The sequence below is a fragment of the Chaetodon auriga genome, chromosome 15 (genome assembly GCF_051107435.1).
Source record: "Chaetodon auriga isolate fChaAug3 chromosome 15, fChaAug3.hap1, whole genome shotgun sequence".
NCBI lineage: Eukaryota > Metazoa > Chordata > Actinopteri > Chaetodontiformes > Chaetodontidae > Chaetodon > Chaetodon auriga.
Window position 1 is genome coordinate 20,225,940 of NC_135088.1, and position 24,127 is coordinate 20,250,066.

General features: G+C 43.3%; 2 protein-coding genes across 3 annotated transcripts in view; both read left to right on the forward strand.

Moving 5' to 3' along the window:
• srrm3 (serine/arginine repetitive matrix 3) overlaps positions 1–13,733 on the forward strand; it is a 69,001-nt gene extending 55,268 nt beyond the window's left edge. Inside the window, exons 10-14 of one of the 2 annotated variants that reach the window (XM_076749737.1) lie at positions 280–442; positions 8,394–8,689; positions 8,829–9,080; positions 9,189–9,314; positions 11,609–13,733. In XM_076749737.1, the coding sequence (XP_076605852.1) occupies positions 280–442; positions 8,394–8,689; positions 8,829–9,080; positions 9,189–9,314; positions 11,609–11,882 (1,111 nt within the window). In that variant the 3' untranslated portion in view covers positions 11,883–13,733. The remainder of the gene's footprint in view (positions 1–279; positions 443–8,393; positions 8,690–8,828; positions 9,081–9,188; positions 9,315–11,608) is intronic. The other variant, XM_076749738.1, reaches the window with a different exon arrangement.
• Positions 13,734–16,470: 2,737 nt separating this feature from the next.
• hspb1 (heat shock protein, alpha-crystallin-related, 1) lies at positions 16,471–19,464 on the forward strand. The gene is made up of 3 exons (XM_076749825.1): positions 16,471–16,956; positions 18,623–18,686; positions 19,245–19,464. Exons 1-3 carry the CDS (start codon positions 16,566–16,568, stop codon positions 19,399–19,401), a joined length of 612 nt encoding a protein of 203 aa, XP_076605940.1. The 5' UTR covers positions 16,471–16,565; the 3' UTR covers positions 19,402–19,464.
• The last annotated feature ends 4,663 nt before the right edge of the window (positions 19,465–24,127 follow it).

A 24,127-nucleotide genomic window follows, 5' to 3' on the forward strand; every position in this document is an offset into this window, starting at 1 on the left:
CAAAGAGTAGACCCTGACGACCCTGTTCTGAATTACACATACTGATTCAGATTCACCTTATTCATCATAATCAATGTTATTTTGTACAATCACTCCAGAACGTGGTTCAGAGAGCGTGTTTCCACCTCTGTCTCTGTACTGCGGACATCTATATATCGACTCTTTACCAGCTTAAGAGCCCTCTGGAACCTTTAATTCAAGAGTAGTCAAAGTCAAATGAAAGGAATTTTTACTTTCATGCTTTACCCAGTGTGTTGCTGTGTGCTTCTGCTCTTCCAGACTGAACTCCAAGCACAAGATAGACGGACAAAAAGCATCCAGCACCCCGCTGTCCCCGGGCCCCAACACTCCCTCAGCGTGGCACAACGGGGACCACACCCAGCGAAGCCGCAACGGCAAGGCCGGCAGACTCAACCACGCCGACGGCGAGAAAGGGCACGATGTATGTAATCTCCTCTACTTTGCTCCCAAACCCCCACCCTCTCCCCACCCACTCCAACGGTATCTACCACAGTCTCTACAAATGAGTTTTGTCTTGCTCTTTTGTGTTGGTTGACATGAATTCTCATCTCCTTTGATATTGAAAGATTTTTTTCATTCTTTTCTCAGTTATTTCTAGGTTGTAGCCCAGTTATCGTTAATATTATTATTTTGACGTGTGAAAGACGCTCCTGTGTAAACCTCGCCGCTCCTGCTGCTTTGTTTCTGGCTCTCTTTGACTCCTCTGCCATCTTGATTTTTTTGTTTGTCCTTGTTGTTTGCCGGTAACAGAGGGAGGGAGCAAAGACAAGTGAGCTTCTAGCGTTTCTGTTCTGCACACACACTCGCAGTCGAAGCACCAGATTAGCATCCCACACCTTGAATGGAAATATGAGCCACGGTGCCACATAATGTTTCCAAATGAATGAGCAAAAAGATGTGGCGTTTCTTGCGAGCGGGTGATTGCTGAGAGATCAGAAAAACTAAATAAAGTTGAGCCAGGGACAGGTCTGACTACTTCAAACATTTGCTCCCCCCCCAAAGGTCAATGTCCGTGAAGACATATCAAAGAGAAATGTGTCTGTGATGACTGAACTGAAGTTTTACTGCAGATAAAGTCTTAATTAGCCAGTGTTGAGTCAGGAGTCATGATCAGACGGCTAATTGTGCTTTAATGTCATAACAGTCCGTGATTCCTCCTTGGACTGACTAATCCAATTTGTTGATGGAAAGTCTTGATCCAAGCATGCCAGAATGAACTGTAACAAAACAGGGCTGTGAACAAGGTGCAGCTCTCCATATCAGCTGTTTGTGTGGGGCTGTATGGAAGACTGGAAACACTAAATGCTAAATAAAAACAAAGCAAACAAAGACATAAACTCAGCTGCAGTACAACTATACGCTCTGTATGTTTCCTTTTTTTTAATTTACTGTGTCATGTAAATGAAAAACTTGTGAACAGGACGATTATGTAGTTTTAAAAACTGAATTAATTGCTCTTTATTGTGATGTAAAATTTGCGTGGTGCATTTAAGTCACAGTGAAATGGAAGCAGCTGAAGCTTCTGTAATGTCATTTATTTTGAGGTTTAGTTATAAAAGGGGGAATCTGGAGCTGTAGAGAACAATTGGCCTGCGCACACTCTTCCCTCTGTTGTTAGATAAGTCGAAGAGGACAGGGCTTGAATTAATGAATCGCACCTCAACAACATTGTTTGGAAGTTTTCGCTGAAATCCGAACACACACCTCCTACAAAGATATTGCTGTGCTCGTGTCTTTCACTTTACTTCTTTGACTTGTTTTATTTAAGCATTTTATGCCAGACATTTTATATCCTCCATAGAATGAGCTGTGCCCTAAAACTGTGCTGTGCCACAACTCAATGCACATCATGTCGCACGGTGGACACTTTTTAGTAAGTGTCATAAATCACATACATACTCCTCCCTACTGGTTCAATTTGGGACTCTTCCTTGTGTTTTTTGGCTCCTTTGAAAATAACCATCTCTTTTCGTCTCTGATTACCTGAAAGAAACTGTGTGTGACGAGTTTTAAATCACTTCGTAGCATGATGGAAACAGCCTTGCTCTGTAAGCTGATCATCAGAGCTATAGCAGAATGACAGCCGTTATGATGGAATACAACAAAAGACAAAGACCAAAGGGATGACTCGTGAAATAAACTTCTTCTGATGAGTACACGTCTAAATGGGCTGCAAACACCCTGTGAACACTCACTCCAGAGTACTGATGTCTTCTGTTTTCTACCCCAGCTTGCATGTGTCTTTGAGGTCTTATCTGGTCTCTTTCTCTCTCTCTCTCTGCTTATTTCATTCATTACTGTTTCTTTTTTTCCTTATCAATTTAAGTGGTGTTTACCCATGAATAAATGCCAAAATCTTTCTGTCTCGTTTATATAAAAAGCACTCAAATGCTTTGGAACTGGACCAAGTAGGTTAACTGGGTATGTGTAATAGTTTCTTCTTGTCAATACAGTTGTCTTTCTTCTCAAGCACATGCTCTGCTCAGTGATAGATCCTCTTCTCCTCCAGGCGTCCAATCAGCTCCTGCCAAACCAGGAGTTAAACACATGCTCCTCTCTACTGCTTTACTTTGCCATGTCGATGTGCATGTTGCCCCTAGGTGGCAGTATCTCTTCTGTCCCTGATGTTTGTTTCTACTCCAGCTGCTCAGGCCAGTGGGGAATGATAGGGAGGTCTGTTTGATCATGTACTTTTGAGCCACTCAGTTGGGACATGGAGAAAGAGGAGCATTTCATTGGCTCACTTCTTAAGCAGCATCTTTGTAGCTTAAGGTGATGTTGCAACTCTTGTTCATCTCCACCAAAAGCCATAATATTTGTTTTATCATAATCCCCCAACTGAAACCTTTGCACAGGAAGACGGTTATGTGTGACAGATCCTGGATGCAACTGAAGTTTGATTTTACTGCAGCAGTTGTGTGGTTTAGCATATGTTCTGTATAGCAGCTCTGGTTGTCTATCTATCATCTCAGTTTGTGTTCCTGTAGTCGTCTTCTAGCCCCGTTTGGATCTTTCTCATCCACCGTGTGGGAGACGCTTCTGGATGCTTCCCATAGAGGAGCTCAGGGAAACAGCTGTGCACTGCTCCTTATCAGAGTTGGAGAAGTTAAGCTGAAGTGCATTTGCCAAGCCAACAAGTTAGTCTCTCTCCTTGAAGCCTTCTTTTGAAAAATATTTCATGAAAGCATAAAGTGCACCCACTGCGACTGCAGCTCTCACCAACTGTTGTTATAGTGGTTGTTTATGGGAGACTCAGCAGACCACTATGACCTGCGAGGGTCACATGACTGAAGGAGACAGCTGAAGGCCTCAGTAGGCTAGTTTTTGGTAGCTTTGCTTGCTGACTAGCCATGCATGGTTAACAGTGAAAATAGTGTCTGTGGAAAATTTAAATTAACTGTACAGTAAAAGGAAAGACACATGGGAATAGTCATCACCTCTTGTTAATCAGCCTTTGAAAACCACAGTGGTGCTAAGTTACTTGATAATACACAACTCTCAAATTCTTTATGTGTGGGTCTGTCACCCAGCGAAACACTTCAGGCTGCTCTAATCACAGTGTCTGTCTGGAGCATATACAGTGTAAGGTCTGGACAAATATCAGATAATGAAGAGGGCACAGCTCAATGATGTTGTAATTATTGAGCGACAACCTTGTGTCAACTCATTACACTCCATTTACATCTTCAGTCTGACACTGCATTCACTGGAACCAATTTCTGGAATCAATCACCTACAGACCAAGTTGACACGTGTATCCATGCCCACATACTGGTTTTGCTGGGGTTTTAAGAGTGATGTAGAGCAAAGTAAAACTGTAATGTCAGGTGAAGAACAGCCTCAATATAATGTAGAGTAATTTACATTCTATTACGATGCATCCACTGTTGTTTCTCATATAAAAACTCACAAAATCACATGGTCAGACCCGCAGACAGTATTACTTCGCACAGCAGTAAACATGCATATTAGCTCACTACTGTGGTGCCAGCTTGTGATGTTCGCCTTGCAGATCATAGCAGTCTGTCTTGTATTCACTGCTCTCCAGCCATAGGGGGCAGTAATGAGTCCATCACATCTTAGTACACCCTAATAAGTCACAGAGCTGATCTGCAGTGTTTTCTAATATCTTTGTTTTGATGCCGCCACACTGGTGATAGCTGTGGCTTTGTTGTAAGGTAAAATTAGGAAGTGACATTTTACACCCAAAAGGTCAACGGTCAGCTTCACTGTGACATCATAATCTGCAAAAACACTTTTCTGGCCATTATTCAACACCATAACTCAGGAACAGATCTGGTGACTCTAATCTTGGGTCTCCACCTTCAGACTGTGCTGATTGTACAGATCCTCTGTGCTGCTTCTGAGTTGAACATGTGTTGCTTCTTTGCAGCAACATCCATCCCTTTTATTAAATTCCTTCAGAGTCTTCACTGCATACTGTATAATACATGAGTCTGGGGAGACATGGATGTCAACTGCAACTTGAGTGGTTAGCAGAGCCATACGACCGTGGTTTTGAGAGAGAAGGCTTCAAGGAAAAGACCATCAGGCTAGTTTTGTAAGTACATGTGCTGAACTTCTCCATCTCCAATAAAGAGAGCACAGATGCTCCAATGGGAATTCTCCGGGACTGTCCCCTACACTGTGGACGAGACAGTCCCAAATGGGACTAGTCGTCCTCTTGCTCATTATTAATGGATGTCTTCAAACACAAGTACATGGACTCTTGAAAATAACTCGGACAACTCACACATTTATTAACATGATTGTCTTTTTAAAGGGACCCAAGCCATTTTGAATGCAAGCTCCCTGTTCCCAGTTTAAACAGCAGATTTGACAAAACTCCTCAGGCCGTCTCTTAGCGTACCTGTGTTCATAGTGATGAATAAATAAAAACGATTGCCTGGAAGAAACCTGGGCTGACGTCCAAAAAGTACAGAGTAGAGAAGTGCTGCTACTGAGGAAGACCCAGGCCAAAATGTGACTGGGGTCCCTTTCAAATGTGCTGACTCTCTAGTTGTCCATCTTAGCGGTGACTGCCCCTCCAACACTCTTCGACCCCTCCCCCCACCCCCCCTCCTCTCCTCCTACCTGTTCATCTGTGTCATGTGTGACTCACGTCTCACTCTTGTCGTCCTGGCATTTTTCTTCCCACATATCTTTCACATCTGCCAGCTCTGCATGCCCTCCCCCTCTTCTCCCCCTCCTCCCTCTCCCATCCTTCTAGATACTCTACTCTACATGGATGTCCACTAATATGACGATTAACTCTATCCGTTTACCTCTACCCCCCCCCCCTCCCTTTTTGATACAAATATGGCTGCATTTGTACAAGCGAAAAAGACAAAGCAAATCATGTAGTTTCTAGACTCATCCTTTGTTTCTAATTTTAGTTTCATTTGAATTCCATATGGATTTTTTTTTTCTTTTCTCCCCTCTGTTTTCTTTTTGCTTTTTGGTTTGTTTATTTCTCCTTAGTCTCTGGACAAAATATGTAGCTTTGATACTAAAAGAGGTCATTGTCTTTTTCCCATTTCGCTGCGGAGAACATTCCTTTCTCCTTTTTTCTTTTTTCTTTCTTTCCTTTTTTTTGTTGATATTGCATACGTGTCACTGATTGAAATGGAAGGTAGGTAATGCTTTGCCTACGCACGTGATCTTTATGCAGATGAGAATGTGACAAGCACCCTAGCCTGAGTGACGTCAATGTTTCTCTCTCTCTTTCTCTCTCTCTCTCTCTCTCTCTCTCTCTCTCTTTCTGTTATTTACCAATGGTCTTTAACCAAATTAATCTAACTTCATCAATTATGATTTGACTCTTAAAAGATTGGATTACGTAGAGCTCTGGTTTTTCTCTTTCCTCCTTAACTTCATCCTGAAGTCCAATATCCCGCTCTATCTTCCAGGTCCATTTCTTTCTCTTCTTTTGTTTTCTTTCTGTTCTGGTAGAATGCATTCCTGTTTGTCCAGCATCTCTGTTTGTTGGTGAATTAGTACATTCGTCTTATGATTTTCACCATATTGATTTCCACGACTGTTTCTAACAACTGTCATAAACACCAGTGGTTGTGTGTTTTCTTATTATACCGCTTAGTTGTCGTCTCTCTAGTGGAGAACGGCTCTTCTTTCTGCAAGGACCAGGCGGTGCTTTTGTTGTGTCTTAGATTAGGAAGCAGTTCAGACAGCACACGATAATGCATGCGGAAGAGCCAGCTGTATTTGGTTTCGCACAAAACGCCTTTTGGAGATTTACCCTCTTTTTAGCACCTGCTAACAATGAGCAGTGTATAAATGTGCATCACAAGTTCTTGTTGAATCACTTATCCAAGCTCTATTTTTGTTGAATGCGTAAAATAGAGGTTTGGGATATATTTTAACTCGCCCTCTACCATACAGAGTGAGGAGGAAAAGGCTGGCATCACTCTTTGTTTTTCTTACCAGGAACAGATCCCTTGAAAAGACCTAAACTAACAACGTTCCAGTCCATCAATACAAGTTTGCTAGTTAGCACTAAAAACAAAGTGCAGCTGAGGCTGATGGGAGTGATATTAGTTTTGCAGGTATTTGGTTATAATCCAAAGTAATGAATGTAACACATTCTTCTGGGGACCATGCATGTCTGTATGGAATTTCATGGCAATTCATCCAATAGTTGTTGAGATGTCACAGTCTGGACCTAAAGTGGACCAGCTGACTGTCTGGCTGGTCTGCCAGACACAGTGAGTGGGTAAACACAGTCATTTCAGCACTGAAATGGGAGAAAATAGTTGTTGGGGATTATTTTGAGTTTTGGATTAGCACCAGGACAATCTATGTGAGCGTCTGTAACAATTCTTTCCATCAGTGGAGCTCCATGGCACAGAGGAATAAGATCATGGATTAAGTCATTGTTGGTTTTGGTCTTTTTGTGGGATTTATTGACAATAAGTAAAATACAGAATATTGCCAGCCTTATCCTTTAGGACAGAGGTCGTTTACGAAATTGCTACCTTCAAAGTAATAGAATCTAGTCCTGACTCTAAAAGTAGCTTTTCACTTTAAAATCCCAAACGGTCCAATTAACATCGTCAGTGTTTTATCAGTTAGAAGCAACTTTACTGAAGTTTCACTTACCAATGCTTTTTGGGGGTTCGTATCAGGCAACCCCCCCCACCCCCACCCCCACCCCCCCCAAACAAATAGCCATAAAATGTGGTTGAACCCATGTCAGTCTCAGTAATAACCCAACTCTTGCTGTTATATAATGTAGCAACAACTCCCTAGAACTACATGAGCACAGAAGTTGGCTGCTGTGATAACGACAGGTGTCTTGGATCAAGGAGCCCACAAACTGATTGTAAGCAGCAGAAGGTAAAGTAGTTAGCCTGTAAAGGTGTCAGGCGGTAAAATCAGCTCTGCCCTGTGGTAGATACTACATGGAGAGAAGGATGGTAAAGAAAGTACCTTGAACTCTCGCCAGCCAGTTGCTCTCTGATGTTTAGGAAGGTGACTGGGCCCAGAGGATTTACTCTCTGTGTGAGGGATTCCCTGCACATTGTGGTTTTCCTCTTTGCTTTTGAGTTCTTTTCCATTGATTTCCATGCATTGTCTCATGAGTCACTGGCAGGGAAGGGTTTTGTGTCTTTTTCTCTTGCATTTTGTGAATCTAATGATGCACTTATGTTGCCCCACTTTTCCCTTTTCTTCATACCTTACCTACTAAAGGAGGGAATACCACTTTATTGGTAAGTGGATGTTAACCAGAAGGGAGTTAAACAAGAGTAACCATTAAAAAAACAAAGAAAATGGGTCGCTGTTCACATCTCAGCAATTGTCTTCAGGAAAAAAAATCCAGAAAGAGAAAATTGAGTAGCAGACGATTTGTTTTCTGATTCGATTGATTCAATAATTGTGATCTTTATTTTGTTCCTTCCATTTCTGTGATGTTCCGTCAAGTTGTCTTCTCTTTCTGTTTTGTTTCATTTCTTTAACCATTACTAAAAAAAAAATGAAGAAGTCCTCTTTTTCTACTCTACAAAATCTGTAGCTCTGTACTTTCTGCCTCTGCTCTTAAACTTATTTGGTTCACAGTTTTGTTTGATTTCTTTTCCCTCTCTTCCTCCTCCTCCTAGTTATTTTTGTTTGTTTTTGCGATTATGATTTCTTCAACTCATTATGGTTTTGCATGCCAAGTATTGCATGCGCTGCACCATAGAGGACTATCTATAAGCCATATGGAGAAAACCTAGATCTTTTTCTTTTAGATGTTTACCTTCTTTTGGCAAGTACACCGTAGCACTCAATCATCAACCTGGAAACACTCTAATGCTCTTTTCTTTCCTTTTTCTTTTTTTCTTTTTTTTCCTTTGTTGGTCATCATTTCTCTACAGAAGCTCCATCTGCTGACTGCTAGCTCTGCAAGCCTCCAGTCCACTCTGCTGAGAGAGCACAAGCTCCACAGCGCCCCCAGCAGGAGCCAAACAGGACAGATGTTTGCAGCAGGAGAGGCTGGGGGTGTGGATGGCAGGAACGCAGCTGTAGGGAGCTCCGTGAGCCAGACGTCAGGGAGGAGAGGGAGCCAGAGAGGCCAGAATAAGAGCTCCCACTCCCCTGCTCACAGCAGCGACTCGGCCCACTCGCAGCACAACCACACTCACAGAGGGAGGAACTCTCGTCACCAGAGAAAGTAAGCACAAAGACTTCAGTTTGTCTCTCATTGTAGGGTTTCATGTAGCCTTTCATCACAGCTGGAACTCTCCACTGTAGCTGTGCCACTGAGAGAGAACCACTTGACATTTGCTGTATTATACTCCTAATTACCTCAGGACAAAAGGTGGCCACTCTTCCAAGCGCCACCACTGCTCTAGTCGGGGTCAGGCACACCACCGGAGCCCGTCGGCATCTCCAGGGCGCCACTCACACACATCGGGCAGGAAGAAAGAGGAGTCCCGGAGCAAACCCAACCTCCGGCAGCGCAGCAGCTCCTGGAGCAGCGGGCGTTCGTCCTCACGCTCCGCTTCCAGAGACAGAGGCCCCAGCAAGGCCAAGTCCCCACACAACAGACAGAACAACTCCAGGTGAACGCTCGCTCTCTGGAACACTTTTCTGTCAGCTTTTAGTTCTTTTTTTTTTATTTATCTCAGGTGTTCTGTTGCTCTGCTGATCGATTTCTGTGTGTCACGCAGAGAGAGGGACAGCCCGAACCGCTCTGACACCGACAGCCGAGCCCGCCGCCGCTCACGCAGCTACTCACCCATTCGCAAAAGAAGAAGAGATTCCCCCAGCTTCATGGAGGCTCGCAGGATCACCAGGTAACACGTCTATATCTTTAAAATTTCATTTGGATCTTCACATCTTCACAACTTACTATGTGGGATTTCCTACAGCAGCAGACCAGAGTAATACAGGCTCCTACGAGACAGCTCGTCTTCTGAACTTTATGCTCAGCTTTGATTTGTTTGGAATTAAACAGCACTTAAACATGACAGACTTTAATGGTTGTAACACGCTGCAGTTGAAACACGTTCCAATAATTTTACAGAACTGCACTCATGCTGGGGCAAAAGACGTTCTTTTATAGTTTCAAATTACAACAATGACAAGCAAAAGGAACGAAATTAGGGAATTTGTTCCCGCTGTAAGTCACAACTGGAAATCATGTGGACCTCATTCCGCTCCGTTAAATCCTTTGTGTGAAGTTGAAATGGAAACCTGCAGGCACAAATGGACGAGGTGTTTACAAGGGTGCGGGTTTGGTCGGGGTGACACTATGAAATCGGGGACAGAAAATGCGATTACCTGCTTTCATACATGTCAGTCTAACTAATGACAAATCAGAATGAAATTTGTTAGTGTGCTTTCCATAGTAATGGTAGTGTCACGAACCAATTTTAGAAAATCACTGCATTTTTTATTCAATAACCCGTAATCATGTTTACTTTCATTGAGAGACATGATAGATTTCCTTCTTTACTCCAAAGAGCAGCTCTGTCCTTCACTGCCTTATCTTTGATTGAGGATCAAGTCTAACCTTGGGGAATATTAACTGAAACTGTTTCAATGTTTTCCTGACTGTTTGGATAGAAGACTATAGAAGAAAAACTCAGTTGGACAAGAAATACAGTGGTTAGATTTAGGCTGTCCTTTATCGTTCATATTTTCAAACAGTGTGCTTCACTTTTACAAGAGAGAAATGAGGAATAAGCCGTGAGTTTGGCACATGTCGTGATGTCGAATGTAAGTTTGGCTGGACTCTAAATTCTGATATGGTCGCAGATTGACATGTCCACAAACAGTGGATATGTTGGTCCTGAACAGACATCTTTTCTGGCCTGCCGGCGCCTAATTAAAGTTACTAAACTATGATTGGACAGTTGTTGTTTGGAGGAGGGGTTTAGTGAAAGGTGAATTTATTGCTCAATAATCACTTACAGGTTCCCCAGTACTGAGAGCAGATCAGTACCTTGCATCCCTCTGCTGATGAAAATGAACAGAAGTTAACATCCAGATGTCCTATAGAAATGCTCTTCAGGATTGTGGCACTTGAAATGTAGTTTGTGGTTGATTATTAAAACATGCAGAGAAAACTCCCACACGCCTGTGAAAAGTGTTTGTGTGGTGTATAAAAAATGACTCCATTCTCCACCGTCTCATACAAGTGTGAATAGACATGGGTGAAATGTGTGTACCTTGTCATCTTTCACTCCAGTCTTAAAGGTCCTGATGCCAAGACAACGGGATGCTGCTGAACTGAGCTGCTGCAGGCTAGTTACCCTGGTAACAGTTGCCGTGCAGCAGGATCCGGCTAGTCTGACTCCTGGAGCTCGGCCGAACAGCAAACCATCAGAGGTCCCCTGAGTAAACCTGGCCTCCTCCTGCTTTTCTCTGTCCTCTTTCTGCTCCTTCATCTGAAATTTACATAAAGAAACTCACACCGTCTCTAAAGCCACACCCCACTGAGATTATGCACTAATGTTGTAACACGGGGAGACAGAGATTAAAATGCTATCAGGGTTTATTTAAGTGGATATCCCGCTATTGCACAGGCTGCGGGTTCCCATGGCAGATAGAGAAGACAAAAGCCAAGGCTGAGTAATCTATAACGCTGCTGAGTGACAAGGTGAAACACACCCCGTCGCCGCAGAGATACCTTGATAGCATTTATCTCTTCCCACACAGTTGATTTTTCTGGGTGTCGGCCTCCGCTGAGAAGAGGAGGTTCTTTTGGGAGCTAACAGCTAATTACTTTACAGGGAGCACTTCCAGGGTGGCTATTAACAAGACAATCTAAGCTTTAACTTAAACTAACATGACATGCATTTCTTTGTGTGTGTGCAAATATAGTGTGTGCGTGTGTGTGTGTGGGGGGGGGGGGTGTCTGGACTTTTTTTAACCCATATAGCTGCTCTCTTTCAGATCCTGTACTGATCAGAGTCCATCACTTGTGTGACCTAACACTGATTTGCTTTCAACCAAACAAATCTCGTCTTAATACCTCATGTGTTTTTTTATAGAAATGCCTGACCATGACACTAACTCATCAGACAGTTGTCTTTGTCTGGTGTGAGTGCTAACGCTCCATCCTGTCGCTCCCTCCTCTCCCCAGTGCTCGGAAACGGCCGATCCCCTACTACCGGCCCAGCCCTTCGTCATCAAGCTACGACAGCAGCCCGTCGCGCTCCAGCCGCAGCCGTAGCCGCAGCTACAGCAGCTACAGCCGCAGCCGAAGCCACAGCCGAAGCCACAACCGGAGCCACAGCAGAAGCCGGAGCTGGAGTCGGAGCCGCAGCCTGAGCCGGAGCTGGAGCCGCAGCAGGAGTCGCTCCCGCAGCCACCACAGTTACTACAGCCGCAGCAGCTACGACAGCCCCGGCTTCTGAGCGACAGACCGCACAGGAGGGAAACGCAAACAGACAGAGGAGCAGTCCTGATACATTTACTGTGCTCCAGTACACTCATCATGTTTCTTTAATAAGCCCTTGACTGCTGTACAGTCCGGGGCCCTCGACCCTAGGCCACTACCCCTCTAACACAGAGCCTGGATCAAAGAGGAGAAATGTATTTTGATAGAGCACATTACTATGAAATTGGCTGCCACTGTTCATGTCTTCACATATACAAGGTATTAAAGGAACGGGCTACCACATGTCAAGAATTAATTTGGTCGAGCCCAAAGAACAAATCTCGCTGTACTATGTTAGCACTTTCTTTTCTTCCACAAAGCAACCAAAAACAAATTCATTAAGAACTGTATACTGTAAATCTATATATGTATCCTAACCATAGGAGCTGCGTAGACGACAAAAAGAGGACACATCAACGGCTTACTGTACATTTCAGAGAATCCGACTTTTTTCCCCTCATCATGTACCCATCTCCCCAAAGACTTCCATTTCATCGAAGCACAGAGATCAACTGAAGTGAGAACAAAAGAGAAGTGGGCGGATGGAACAGGAAGCAACACAAAAGGAACTTTTTTATGATAAAAAATTCTATTGTATAGGTTTGTCTGTATAGATGTAAACTCTCTTTAGTTCTGGCTTTGTAAACTATGCACTGTATATTCCATCGAGTTTGAAAAGGCTTGTTTAGCATGATGCATCAGGAGAGACTTGCTGCTCGACGAAGAGGACCTGGCTGAAATGGAAGGTGCCAGGCTGCATCTGCTCTCCCCTCTGACATAGTTTGTCAGCCACCTGCATACAGAGGTGAATGGATGTGGGGGGGGGGGGCTATGTATGATGTTCTTTTACTCTCTTCCCTGTTTGAATTATTATGTTGATTCTGCTAATCCTGACTTTATGTGTGAGCGCGTGTGTGTGTTTGTATGTGTGTGTGTGTGTGTGTGTGTGTGTGTGTGTGTGTGTGTGTGTGTGTGTGTGTGTGTGTACCTCCTCTGCAAGGACCAGCGAGGTATTTAGCCTGCTCCTCAGGCAGCTGTATGCTACTGTACAGGAAAACTGTCTGCAAAAAGCCTCCATGCACACTTTTGTGTTGACTACAGCTATTTATAACTCTACTGTATTTATTAGTCTATTTATTGGGTTATTTATTATTTAATTTATGTTTCATTTTGCCATGAGCTGTAAAGCAGTCATGCTTTGGAAGATGAGATTGCTGCAAAAGTATTCCCATTTGAAAACTGTATATGTCCATGTTTTACACACAATGGGTTTCTTAGTGTGGCAAAGGCTTACGAAGATTCACTGCTGTGTGTTTAAGATGCTCTGATTTTGGCCAGTGGAGCCGAGTCTTCACCCACAGTTACTCCCACAACTGCCATTATGGCACCCTTAGCCTATTGTAACGGATCATTTTAATGCAAGCCACTGTGGCTCTGTCTGCAGTGAGGAGCGAGGGATCAGCCTCAGACAGAACCAAAACATCTCCCTGTGTTTAGAGGACAGTCCATTATTCTACTCTTCTGTATGTTTCCAGCCACCACATGCTCTAATCCCTTGTATAGCGGGCCACACCATGTTTCAGTGGTACAGTAAACAAACTGGCAGTACAATCAGGGATCACCCTAAGTCTTCCTTACCATTTGTCCAGTCTCATGTCACTCGCACAGTGTTGCGTTCCCAGTGTAACCAGACTTAACCCAACCATGATACTCTGCAAACCTGTTAATTTATTCCAAGTATAGCATTGCCCCTTTGGTTCTACAAGTCATTCTTTGTAGTGTACAAGTTATTATACCTGACAATAAACAGAAACAAATGGGGAAATAATTTCACTTTCTGTGGTTCTTTTTCTTTTTAACTTAAGGTTATGATGTCATGCGGACGTTGTGCATATATTTCCCTACAGATGGCGCTGATGAGAACCATCCACACCCAACACTCATGACTGAAAACACGGAAGCCTCACAATAATAGGTTCGAATATTCTCCAGTTCTGCCAAACTATTGCAACCTCCAGTCAGACCAGGACTGAGAGGAGGATCTATTTTAGGGACTGTGAACATATCAACACCAGACACATCTGCTGTTATATACTGTGACCCTATGGGATTGTATTTATTCAATAAGAACTGCAAAAAATCCACCCAAAACAAAAGTGAAACTCCAAAGCAAACCTGCACTAAAACTAAGCAAGACTTGATGGCAATATTTCACTGATTTCTGTTCTTCTGTCACTTTTTTTCAGTTTTGCTGTCAGGTTTTCTGTTTCTTTCCTCTTTCTGTAAAATTGAGACAGACAGCTAAGGCAGCTCAGTTATTGTGAACACTAACAGGCTAATATGGGTGAAGCAGAAAGTGCCACTGTTATTTGCCACAGTGTGCTGTCCATTTGTTGATGTTTACTTACATACTAATTGTTATAATGTGTGGTAAAGGGCTATTGAGGTAAAGGCCACACTTCTATTGTTTTGCAGAGAGGAAGATAAATACATTTGCAGCACTGCTGGACTTCCTGGCCAATGACTGTCGCTCCAACTGCAAGCCTCACATCTGGGGACCCTGAGTCTGTGAGCCAATGGGAAGATAGTAGGATGTACAAGATGCATCACTTCCTTTAGCGTCCCCTGAAGTGAGAAGTGTAATTTCTTCCTCTGTCACAAAAACAAATAGGCCAATACTTTTACAGTTAATAGAAAGAACTCCTTTCACAATAAGAGTGAAATGTCATTAGTTTTGAAAGTGTTACTGGGCAAATATAACTATCATCAGTATTTTGTAAAGATGTTTGGAACGTCTGTTAAAGCGCTAATATCAGCCTTTTAACAAACAAAAGTAGCATCAAATTTAAGGCTAAAATTAAACACGAGTCAGCTAATGTGCAGCTAAAGATGAACTGATTATATAATGTGATTTTGTGTTGGTCAATGAAGTAAACGTACCAAGCGGGAAAGATTTAAGAAACACCGGAAAATGTTCCTTTAATCTTTATATCTCAGGCATATGCTTTAAAGGCAGTATGAGCTTGAATACACATAATTCACTAAAGTCAAACACTGACACTGACAATGAATTAGAGGTTTATATGCTTCATTCCAGAGGATAAATTATATTACAATGACGCCCTCTTCAGGAAGGGACAGAGTAGACTGTTGTTCCGGAGGATCCTGAATACCTTCCAGCAGTCAGTGGTGTGCAGAGCTCTGTCTTAGCTTTGGTGTGCTGGGCTGGTGGCATCAAGGCTGCTGGACACTACAGTGACACTACAAAACATGAGCATTTTCCAATCTGCAAAATAAACTAAGAAATCCAAAAAGACTGCTAATGGAACATGATGCATTGGGTTGCACTGGGTCACAGTTGGACCCTCGTGACAGAGGATGTTGAACAATGTGGATGTGGATGTTGTATTCAAATGGTAAATCTTGTACAGGTTTAGTGTGGGTTTCTGCTTTTGGTGCGATCGTTTGGTTTCAAATTATGTTTATTTATTCTCAAAATATATATATATTTTTTGTTTGATTCCTTTGAAGTTTTATTCATTATTATTAAAATAAGAGAAGTAAACTATTGTGTATGTGTATGTGTAACATAGTGAATTAAACAACGCTCGATGGCAACTTTGAGGAGTCTGTGGGAGACTGTCAACCCTCTGAGTCATAACAGCTTGATCCAATCAGGGTGCAATGCAGGAGCCTTTTCCAGAAGCATGTCGTCTCATGAGAGTGTCAGTGAGTGCTGGTAGGAGCACATCTGTGACGTACAATCAAGCCACACACCGGGGCAATAACAGCCTGTCAGACTGTCAGTAGCTTTGACAAACCGCTTCTTATTAGTTCCCCGTTTGTGACATTAATAATGTGAAAATGTCACTGACACTGATCTGAGAGCAGCCAATAGTGAAGTTGAGAGTGAGCTGAGTATTGAGGAATATGTGAAGACCAAATAGTTTGTCTCGTCAGCTCCTGCACTGTATCCCCTTCAGTGTGGTTATTTCACAAGTGACCAGAGGATGAGTGCTGACATCTCACACCTTTTTATTTTTTTAGAACTTTGATTGTGCGCTTGTCTGTGTGTGTTTCTGAGTGTGTGTGTGTGTACAATGCATTTGCATCCATGTAACAAACTGACATTCTGCTGTGTATTTAATATGAGGCTGATAATAGCACGGCCCAGTCTGTCCTGCATATCACATCATGGCCTATACAGAGCCATGTTACAAATAGCATGTTAGTCTTCTCTAAGTCTGACTTAGTATGTACTCAGTTGACTTGCCAGCAGCCTCCCAGAATTTTCTGGGTCTTTGGATTGTCCACAGAGGAGGGGGGAGGATTTACAGAGCAGGAAAGAGGCAGGTTTAACAGAGCACTGGGCAGTTGTTACTGGGGAGGGCCTTCCTGCTGGATTCCATTCGCGTGCTACGTCTTCCACAAATAGATATTCTAGTACTTTCCATAAATATGTTGGGGGTGTGAACTGGGGGGGCTTGAGTTGGAGGGAGGGCTCTGTTGACAGGGGTGGTGTCAGTGTGTATAAAAGCGCTCAGCTGAGAGGCAGACAGGACATTGGGAAAACATTTTCAGAGAGGCCAAAGGGCTCTTCACCTGCAGCCAGCAGCTCTCTGCTACAGCAAAACTCCTCTGCCGCCTGAACACAGCAGCCATGACTGAGAGACGTATTCCCTTCACCCTGCTCCGCACCCCAAGCTGGGACCCATTCCGTGACTGGCAGCAGAACAGCCGCATCTTCGACCAGGCCTTCGGCATGCCGGCCCTGCCTGAGGACTTCGCCACATTCCCCAGCACCCACTGGCCGGGGTATCTGCGGCCCTCCGTCCTGACCCCGGACATGGCCCCCATGATGCCCCACGTCCCTGTGATGTACCCAGGCCCCATGATGGCCCAACAGGCTCGTGCCCTGACCCGCCAGATGAGCAGCGGCATGTCAGAGATCAAGCAGACTCAGGACAACTGGAAGGTGTCCCTGGATGTCAACCACTTCTCACCTGAGGAGCTGGTGGTGAAGACCAAGGACGGCGTGGTGGAAATCACTGGTGAGCACTCACTTCTCTTTTCCTCACACCCTGTTAGTACGGTACTGTAACCTGTCACACGCTCATTCAAGGAGCACAATGTTTTCATGACCTCTTCCATTAAAACCTGAGGTGTTGAAGGCGATATCCTCTCTTTGATTGGACCACCCACTCTAACAGCTAGGCTGTGTGCTTGTATACAGGACAGACACACCGGCAGCGAGATAACAGAGTGTCTCACTTGGTGTCCTTAGGTTCATCTCCTCCCAGTATATGAGAAACAGAACAGTGCTGAACAACAAGACACAAGCTGAAAAGGCAGGAAAACTTTTCGCTGGCTCGAGCACAAGGGAGATGCATTGCTGCAGAGTTACATAATACGTTGAGACAATATGCTGAGTTCCAGTCCACTGGAGGGCGGGGGTTTTGGTTGCATGCCTGCTAGATGCAAAACAACACCCAATTCAACATGTGGGAGTCGACTTTTACAGCAGCTCCAGATGAACACAGTGCAGAAACTGTTTTATTACACAGCCGCTCTCACTCCCTGCCATGAAATGTTTTCTTTGTGCATCCGTGCTTGGGAAGGACCAAAGCAAAATGGCAAAAACCTGAAGAAATGTGCATGGAATGGACCATATAATAGCCTAGCTCTCTGAGGCCACGAGCACCCTATTCTCTGAGTCTTTTCTCAGCCTCTCTGTCTGCCGTTTCACAAAGAATCACGCTCTTAGCGTCAGAGGTTTAGCCGTGACTCACCCAGTGTCTGCTTCTTTAAAAGGACTGCTGGATATTGTCCAGGTCCGACGTTCAGGGCCTGACTATGGCTAATATCTCACTGCTGGGACATTGACATAGTCAGGAACACCAAAGTTAACAAAGCATGGGATTCAGTCCAAGAGGAATTTGCCACCTCATATTTCTCATATGTCACCAGAGAACAGGAACGATATTTTTAAAGATGATATCATCGCTTTGGTGAATAGCTTTGTGTAGACATCACAGTGCAACCTTTTGATGCAACAGCCCTGTTCTCAGTCCTTTCTGTGAGCTAATGACCCTTCATGAGTTGAAAAAGTGCCCGCTTGGCCCAGCCACACTCACATGAGCAGTGTCGTGTTGAAAAGGGGACAGCTCCCCGAGGACAGCAGCCGTTATCAGCCCGTTGTCATAACAAACATATTGCTGTATTTAAAGCCAGAATGAAGGACGGTGGCTGGTATGGCTCCAGCTATGTGACTAAGAGTTGTAAAAGATAAAAATACTCGAAGCCAAAGCCTCAACAAAATGAAAACGAGCAGTTGAACATTATTTAAATGTTGAGAATCCTCAAAAAATTGAGTGGACTTCAGTTTGATTAACTTTCCTTAACGATATTTGCTCTTTATGGTAAAAGAAAACATACTTGGTCAGCATATGTTTCCCTCTGAATGTATTTGCTGTTGAAACTCAGCTGTATATGAACAGAATTTCTAGGAGCTGTTCACACCACGCAGTCGTTCCCTGTCCTCGTGCTGTGTTCCTCACACAGCTTCTTTACTCCTTATCGCTTGTATGTCTGTTTAATATTCATTTTAAAATGAATTTTGCAGATACGATTCATTCCTTTAATTTCAACTCCTCATTGTGACTATATCTTTTGGATTAGTGCCACATTTAGATAAAAGTGTGTTGTCTGTGTCCTTAGGCAAGCATGAGGAGAGGAAAGACGAGCACGGTTTCATATCCAGGACCTTCACCAGGAAATACACGTGAGTAGCTTTCAGAGTTCATAATCAAAGAATGAGTTTGTGTTTTTATCAAGCCTCATTGATAAAAGGAAGCTACCAGTCATGTAATATGTCAAAACTCAATTGAAACTAACAGAGTTCTTGTTGAAAGTGGCTTGTTGTGGCTGTTTGATGGCGGCTTTGCCCTGAATTTGCATGGAGGAAATGCATTTCTCAGGCTGGCTTCAGATTCTTGTGATTCCCTTAATGTGGCTTTTCTGCCGTGAGTCTCTTTAGTTTTGGCTTGGTCCAGCCTGGCTGCTGCTGATAGCTAAATTTCATGCTCTGAAAAGCAGCAGCAGCCTCCACGTCCTCGCGCTCATCCCTCCTCGGTCTGATCTTTCAGCTTCATAGGGCTCTGCTGCCATCCAGGGGCCACAACGCACACTGAGAGGACCAAGTGAGACTCAGGCATTAATGTTTCAGCCAGAGTTACACTTGCCTGGTAGTAGTGATGCTTTGTCCATCAAGACTGGAGCTCTTACTGGACCGGTTTCTTTGACTTCTAGCCTAACTGTATTGCACTTTGCTCCCCTCCAGCCTCCCCAGTACAGCTAACATTGAGAAGGTGACCTCCAGCCTGTCTCCTGAAGGGGTGCTGACCGTGGAGGCTCCTCTGAACATACCGGCCATCCAGTCCTCCGAGACCACGATACCTGTCAATGTAGACAACAAAGGTGGCGTGGTGAAGAAGTAGGAAGAAAAGCGGCGCAGTGTCACCCACACACACACACATACACACACATTCAAATAAGCACTTTATTCTACAACATGCTTCTAGACAGGTGAGGAAGCAGCTCATCACTCCTCCTAAAGCAGACTTGTTCACACGCCGGAGAGAGCAAAGCAAGGGATTGCCCTTGCTCTTGTCTCTTCCCTCTGTCTCTGGTAATGAGCCAACCCCAGCTGAGTGCACTGTGTAAACACATCTGCACCAATGCCATATGCCTGCTCATTCTGCTGTAATTACACTCTTCATCTGAATGTAGGAAATCACAGCTTAGCCCCGCTCACAGCCTTCGTTCTCCCTCTCCCTCCCTGACAGCACACACACATGCACCTTTCCCATCTCTGTTCAGTAAATCCCCATCATGATGCCTCCACACACACACCAAAGAGAACAGTGAAGTGAACTGTAGTAGCAGTGATCTTGTAAAATAAAAAAAAACGAGAACATGCTGCCTCTGTAAGGGGTCTCCCTGGACAGGAAATAGACTGGTTTTATGTGCAGTTGCCTTTTGAAACAAGCTGTTCAGTCATGCATACACAGAATAAAGGCAAACAACATATTGAGTCTCTTCTGTTTTTCATGACATGTTTATTTTTGTGTTGGTGACATCCTGAAGCAGCTACTGTGACCTGTGCATGTCTGGAAGCAGGAAGATGATAACTACATGAGAATGCTAAGCCTCTTAATGTCGTGGTATCATATGCTCAGCTGATGGTCATCCACGCAAAAGAGAGCAAGTGAAACATGTCAGGCCTCATGAGAGATGCAGGCAGAGCATGCCAATCATCAGAACTGTTGCCTTTTAGCAGTTGTAATTTGACATTTAAGAACAGTGCCCCCATCAGGCCATCTGATCCCTACACAGTGCATAATGCACCAGGTCTCATTAAAACTGCAAACAGTCTACAACATGACTCCTTTAATTACAGCCTCCTCATCCACCCAGTCAGTATGACATTTACACTGCAAAGGAGTTACTATCATAATATTACATATATGCCATAAAATCATATGAAATTATTGTTTTCTAAATGAATCCTGATTAAGTGATGTTCAGCAGACAGGACTCATTCAGTGTAAAAGGGCCTGTAAGCTCATCCTGACACTGACATGACCCCAGATCTGTGGACCACTGGGCTGGGTCACTACGAAGTGGAGAAAAGCTGATAAGGCAGCTGATATATGAGATGGGTGTCATATGTGCTGAGAAATAGGAGCATTTCTGCTGTGCATGTGCACTGAAATGTGTCACAACTCCCAAAATTACATAATTCCATCATACAGAATGTCTCTGATGAATTATTCATGGGCAGATAGATACATAATTGATGGAGATGTGCTCTTTACTCTTGACTGAGCAAGGTCATTTAAAATAATTGCGCCAGCCATGGATGCTGGAGGGGAGAATGAAAATACTATAGTCTGCTGGAGCCAAAGGGTGTGTGCATGATGCTGTTAGCACAACCACTAATCATTTTATTACTGATTTATCTATTGATACTTTTAAGCCACATTAGCCCTCAAGGATGAATTCTAATGTCTTTGATGATCCTCTAACTTTCATTTAGTGCTATCATCAGCCAAACCTTTAATTTGTCTGATAGTCTGGTTTATGACCAAATACCTGCAAATCTAATGCCATTCACAATCTGAACTAAGAAGACAAACATGGCAAACATGATACCTGCTAAGTATGTTAGCACTGTCACTGTGAGCATGTTAGCATGGTGATGTTAGCATGTAGTTCAAAACACTCATGTGCCTGAGCACAAACTCACACAGCCACTTGTGGATTGTCTTAATTTAGTGTCAAAAATGATGCATCTCACATGTTACCAAAGCTCAGATGTGAAGTTAGTCATGTTACAGTGATAGGACACATAAGAGCAAGCAAGCCTTTGCAACTGAAAGCCAAAGTCCCTCCAAAATTCCATCAATTTTACTTGAACAATAATTCCATCATCCAAAACGTTATCTATCAATGATTGATTATTCTATGAATCACACAGCGGATGATATTTACATGTACGATTAACATTTTCTCATCGACGTTCCATACATTCTTTATCATAGCGTATCAGCTGCAAGTCATATTACATACATACTCTCTCTCTCTCTCTCTCTCTCTCTCTCTCACACACACACACACACACACACACACACACACACACACACGCATATACATACATATACATGTATGTATGTATGTATGACTTTCATAGGGGTATAATTCACTTGTGGCTTTAGGGAAACAGTAATGAATGTACAGTTTCTTACAGTTTCACAGTCCAGTACAGTATTTTGTACGTTCACACTGGAGCTTTGCTGACGCTCCACAGGAACTCTGGTTTTTATCACTGCCTCAATGCTTTAACAAGAGTTACATAACTCAAAATGGTATAAGCACGGATTCCATCCGTATAGCCCCTTTCATTAGCTATTTATGTGATTTTAGAGTTAAGAAATAGATATGGAGTCATGTGGATATCTGTACTGTGGAACTACAGTAATGTGCCTGAACACTGTTATTTCACCAGGAAATGAGAAACATCCCAAGAGGTCTTTTTTTTTTTTGTGCTATCAAAGGGGAGACAGTCAGTAAAAATGTGTCCTGCTTGGTTTTTGGGAACATCCTGCGCATTTTCACATGGTCAGACTGTGCACTAAGACACACATAGTAAGCACAAAAACACACAGGTCAGGATGTAAGTAGAGGAACTAGGCCAGGGGCAGCCACTGGACAATTACATCACTGAGCCATATCAGCTGAGGGCCCTGCTGCAATCAATACACTGCACAGCTGTATGTATGAAGTTAACGCTACATGATTTCTTGTTCAAGCTCACTTCCCTCCAGTTAATCATCAGTCAATGCAGGATGAAATGAAAGATGTGGCAACGCAACTGGTGACGTTGTGAGTGGCTGGTGGTTTTCATCACTTCTTTTTTCTTCCTCCCTGTCAACGTCCAGTCATTCATGTTGCGTGCCAGCCCACTAATGCACATTCTAAGTCTACTCTTGACTCCGAAGCTGCAGGGGAGATCTATTTATAGAGCGCTCTGCTATGCACTGAGCCTCCAGCATGTTGTATAGTTACACAGGGTAGATAACAGGCATGAACTGGTGCTTTTTTCCCCTATGGTCCCAGACCTGTAGTGACTAATAGGCTGCTTATCAGCTATCATCAGCTTCATCTCAGACATTTCTACAATATATGACTGTATAATACACACAAAAAAGATGTATGAGTGTGCATTGTTAGAGTTTAAAACATCAGCCAAAAGTGATGGGTTTTTGCTGACCATATTCAATACACACAATATGCATTTACACTGTATATATCTTGTTGTCTCTGTCTGCCATTCATGGGAGCCAAGTGGGCACTGAGGCAGTACTCTCAAAACCACTTAGCATTTCAACTTTTCCTCTTCCATGAGTCACCATTTCCTTCCAGTTTAATGCAGGCCTAAATTATTCATGCCAATCCCCATCAATCCAGCAACTATCCAGTCCTTAAAGCAGGGAAGTGCCTGGCGTGAAGTGCTGTTTGCTACCAGGCTGCTGATTGGACTCTTCTCAGACCTCTGCACCCTCCCTGCACTCAGGCTGACAGGCTGAAGTGGGCTGGCTTTCCCAAAGAGGTTCTCAAGTGATCTGGAAGTGTAGCAGGGACAAAATCATTTAATTCAACAAATGTGAAAATAAACATTATTCACTTTACTATAGTGGACGTTCTCTGTACTAACAGGCAATGTATGTTATCAGAGCAGCATTTTCACTTCAGGACAAAATGGTCATCTGAGGACAATGCATTATTTTATCCACTGCATGAAAATTACTCTCAGTTTTCATTTTTGTACAGTCAATCATTCTGACAGAGCACGTGTGTCCTTTTATGAGGCCCTTTTCACAGCAGACATTTTGACTTGTGGTAGTAGTAAAAGCACAGGTGTTAATAGTGACATTACCCATGTGTCACAGTGAGTTGTGACAGTGAGTCAGCATGCATAATACCAGCACCCTGAAAATAAAATGCTTTATTCGCACCTGTATCTCTCCCAGAATGACATCTTAAATACAGCTGTTGTCTCATTTTAAGGCCAAACTCTTCAAAATATTACACATGTAAACAAATTCATTGCAAATGTTCTAGTCTAGTCTAATTCTAATAAGCTGATGGATCATACAAACAGCATCATTTGAGAACTCTTAAGAATGTGAATAAAATAGACATTAAAGCTGCATTTTGGGATTGAATCTTCTTTAATAATTACCGCTCCGCTGAATGACCCGATGCACTGTGTTTATTGATGACGCCTGCTGATATGATGTTACTACAGTATGAATATAGAGCAAAGTCCAACACTGATAAAAATGAAACGGCAGCTGGAGATCAGAGCAGGTTTCTCTCCAGAAGTATTCCACTATGGCACACAAACACCTCAGATGACACTTGATGTGCCTTAGCAAGGCTTTTCACCATGAATATTAAACTTTACTAGCTGTAAAATCATTCCAGCACATGTAAAGAAAACTGCAATAAATCTTGCTCTTTAGCGTGAGCCTTCATCTTTAATGTCCCTTGAAACACATTTAATGTTCCAAATCTAATGACCATCTTTAAATCTGGGCAACCACATGCTCATTAAACATTAATGCATCATTTTTGATCATAAAACTGGAACTACACGTC

Bases quoted from the DNA above. Each gene is read 5' to 3' on its own strand.
- hspb1 (XM_076749825.1), top strand. From the start codon at position 16,566: ATGACTGAGAGACGTATTCCCTTCACCCTGCTCCGCACCCCAAGCTGG. The intron at 16,957-18,622 runs GTGAGCACTCAC...CTGTGTCCTTAG, and splicing joins CGGCGTGGTGGAAATCACTG to GCAAGCATGAGGAGAGGAAA. The intron at 18,687-19,244 runs GTGAGTAGCTTT...GCTCCCCTCCAG, and splicing joins ACCTTCACCAGGAAATACAC to CCTCCCCAGTACAGCTAACA.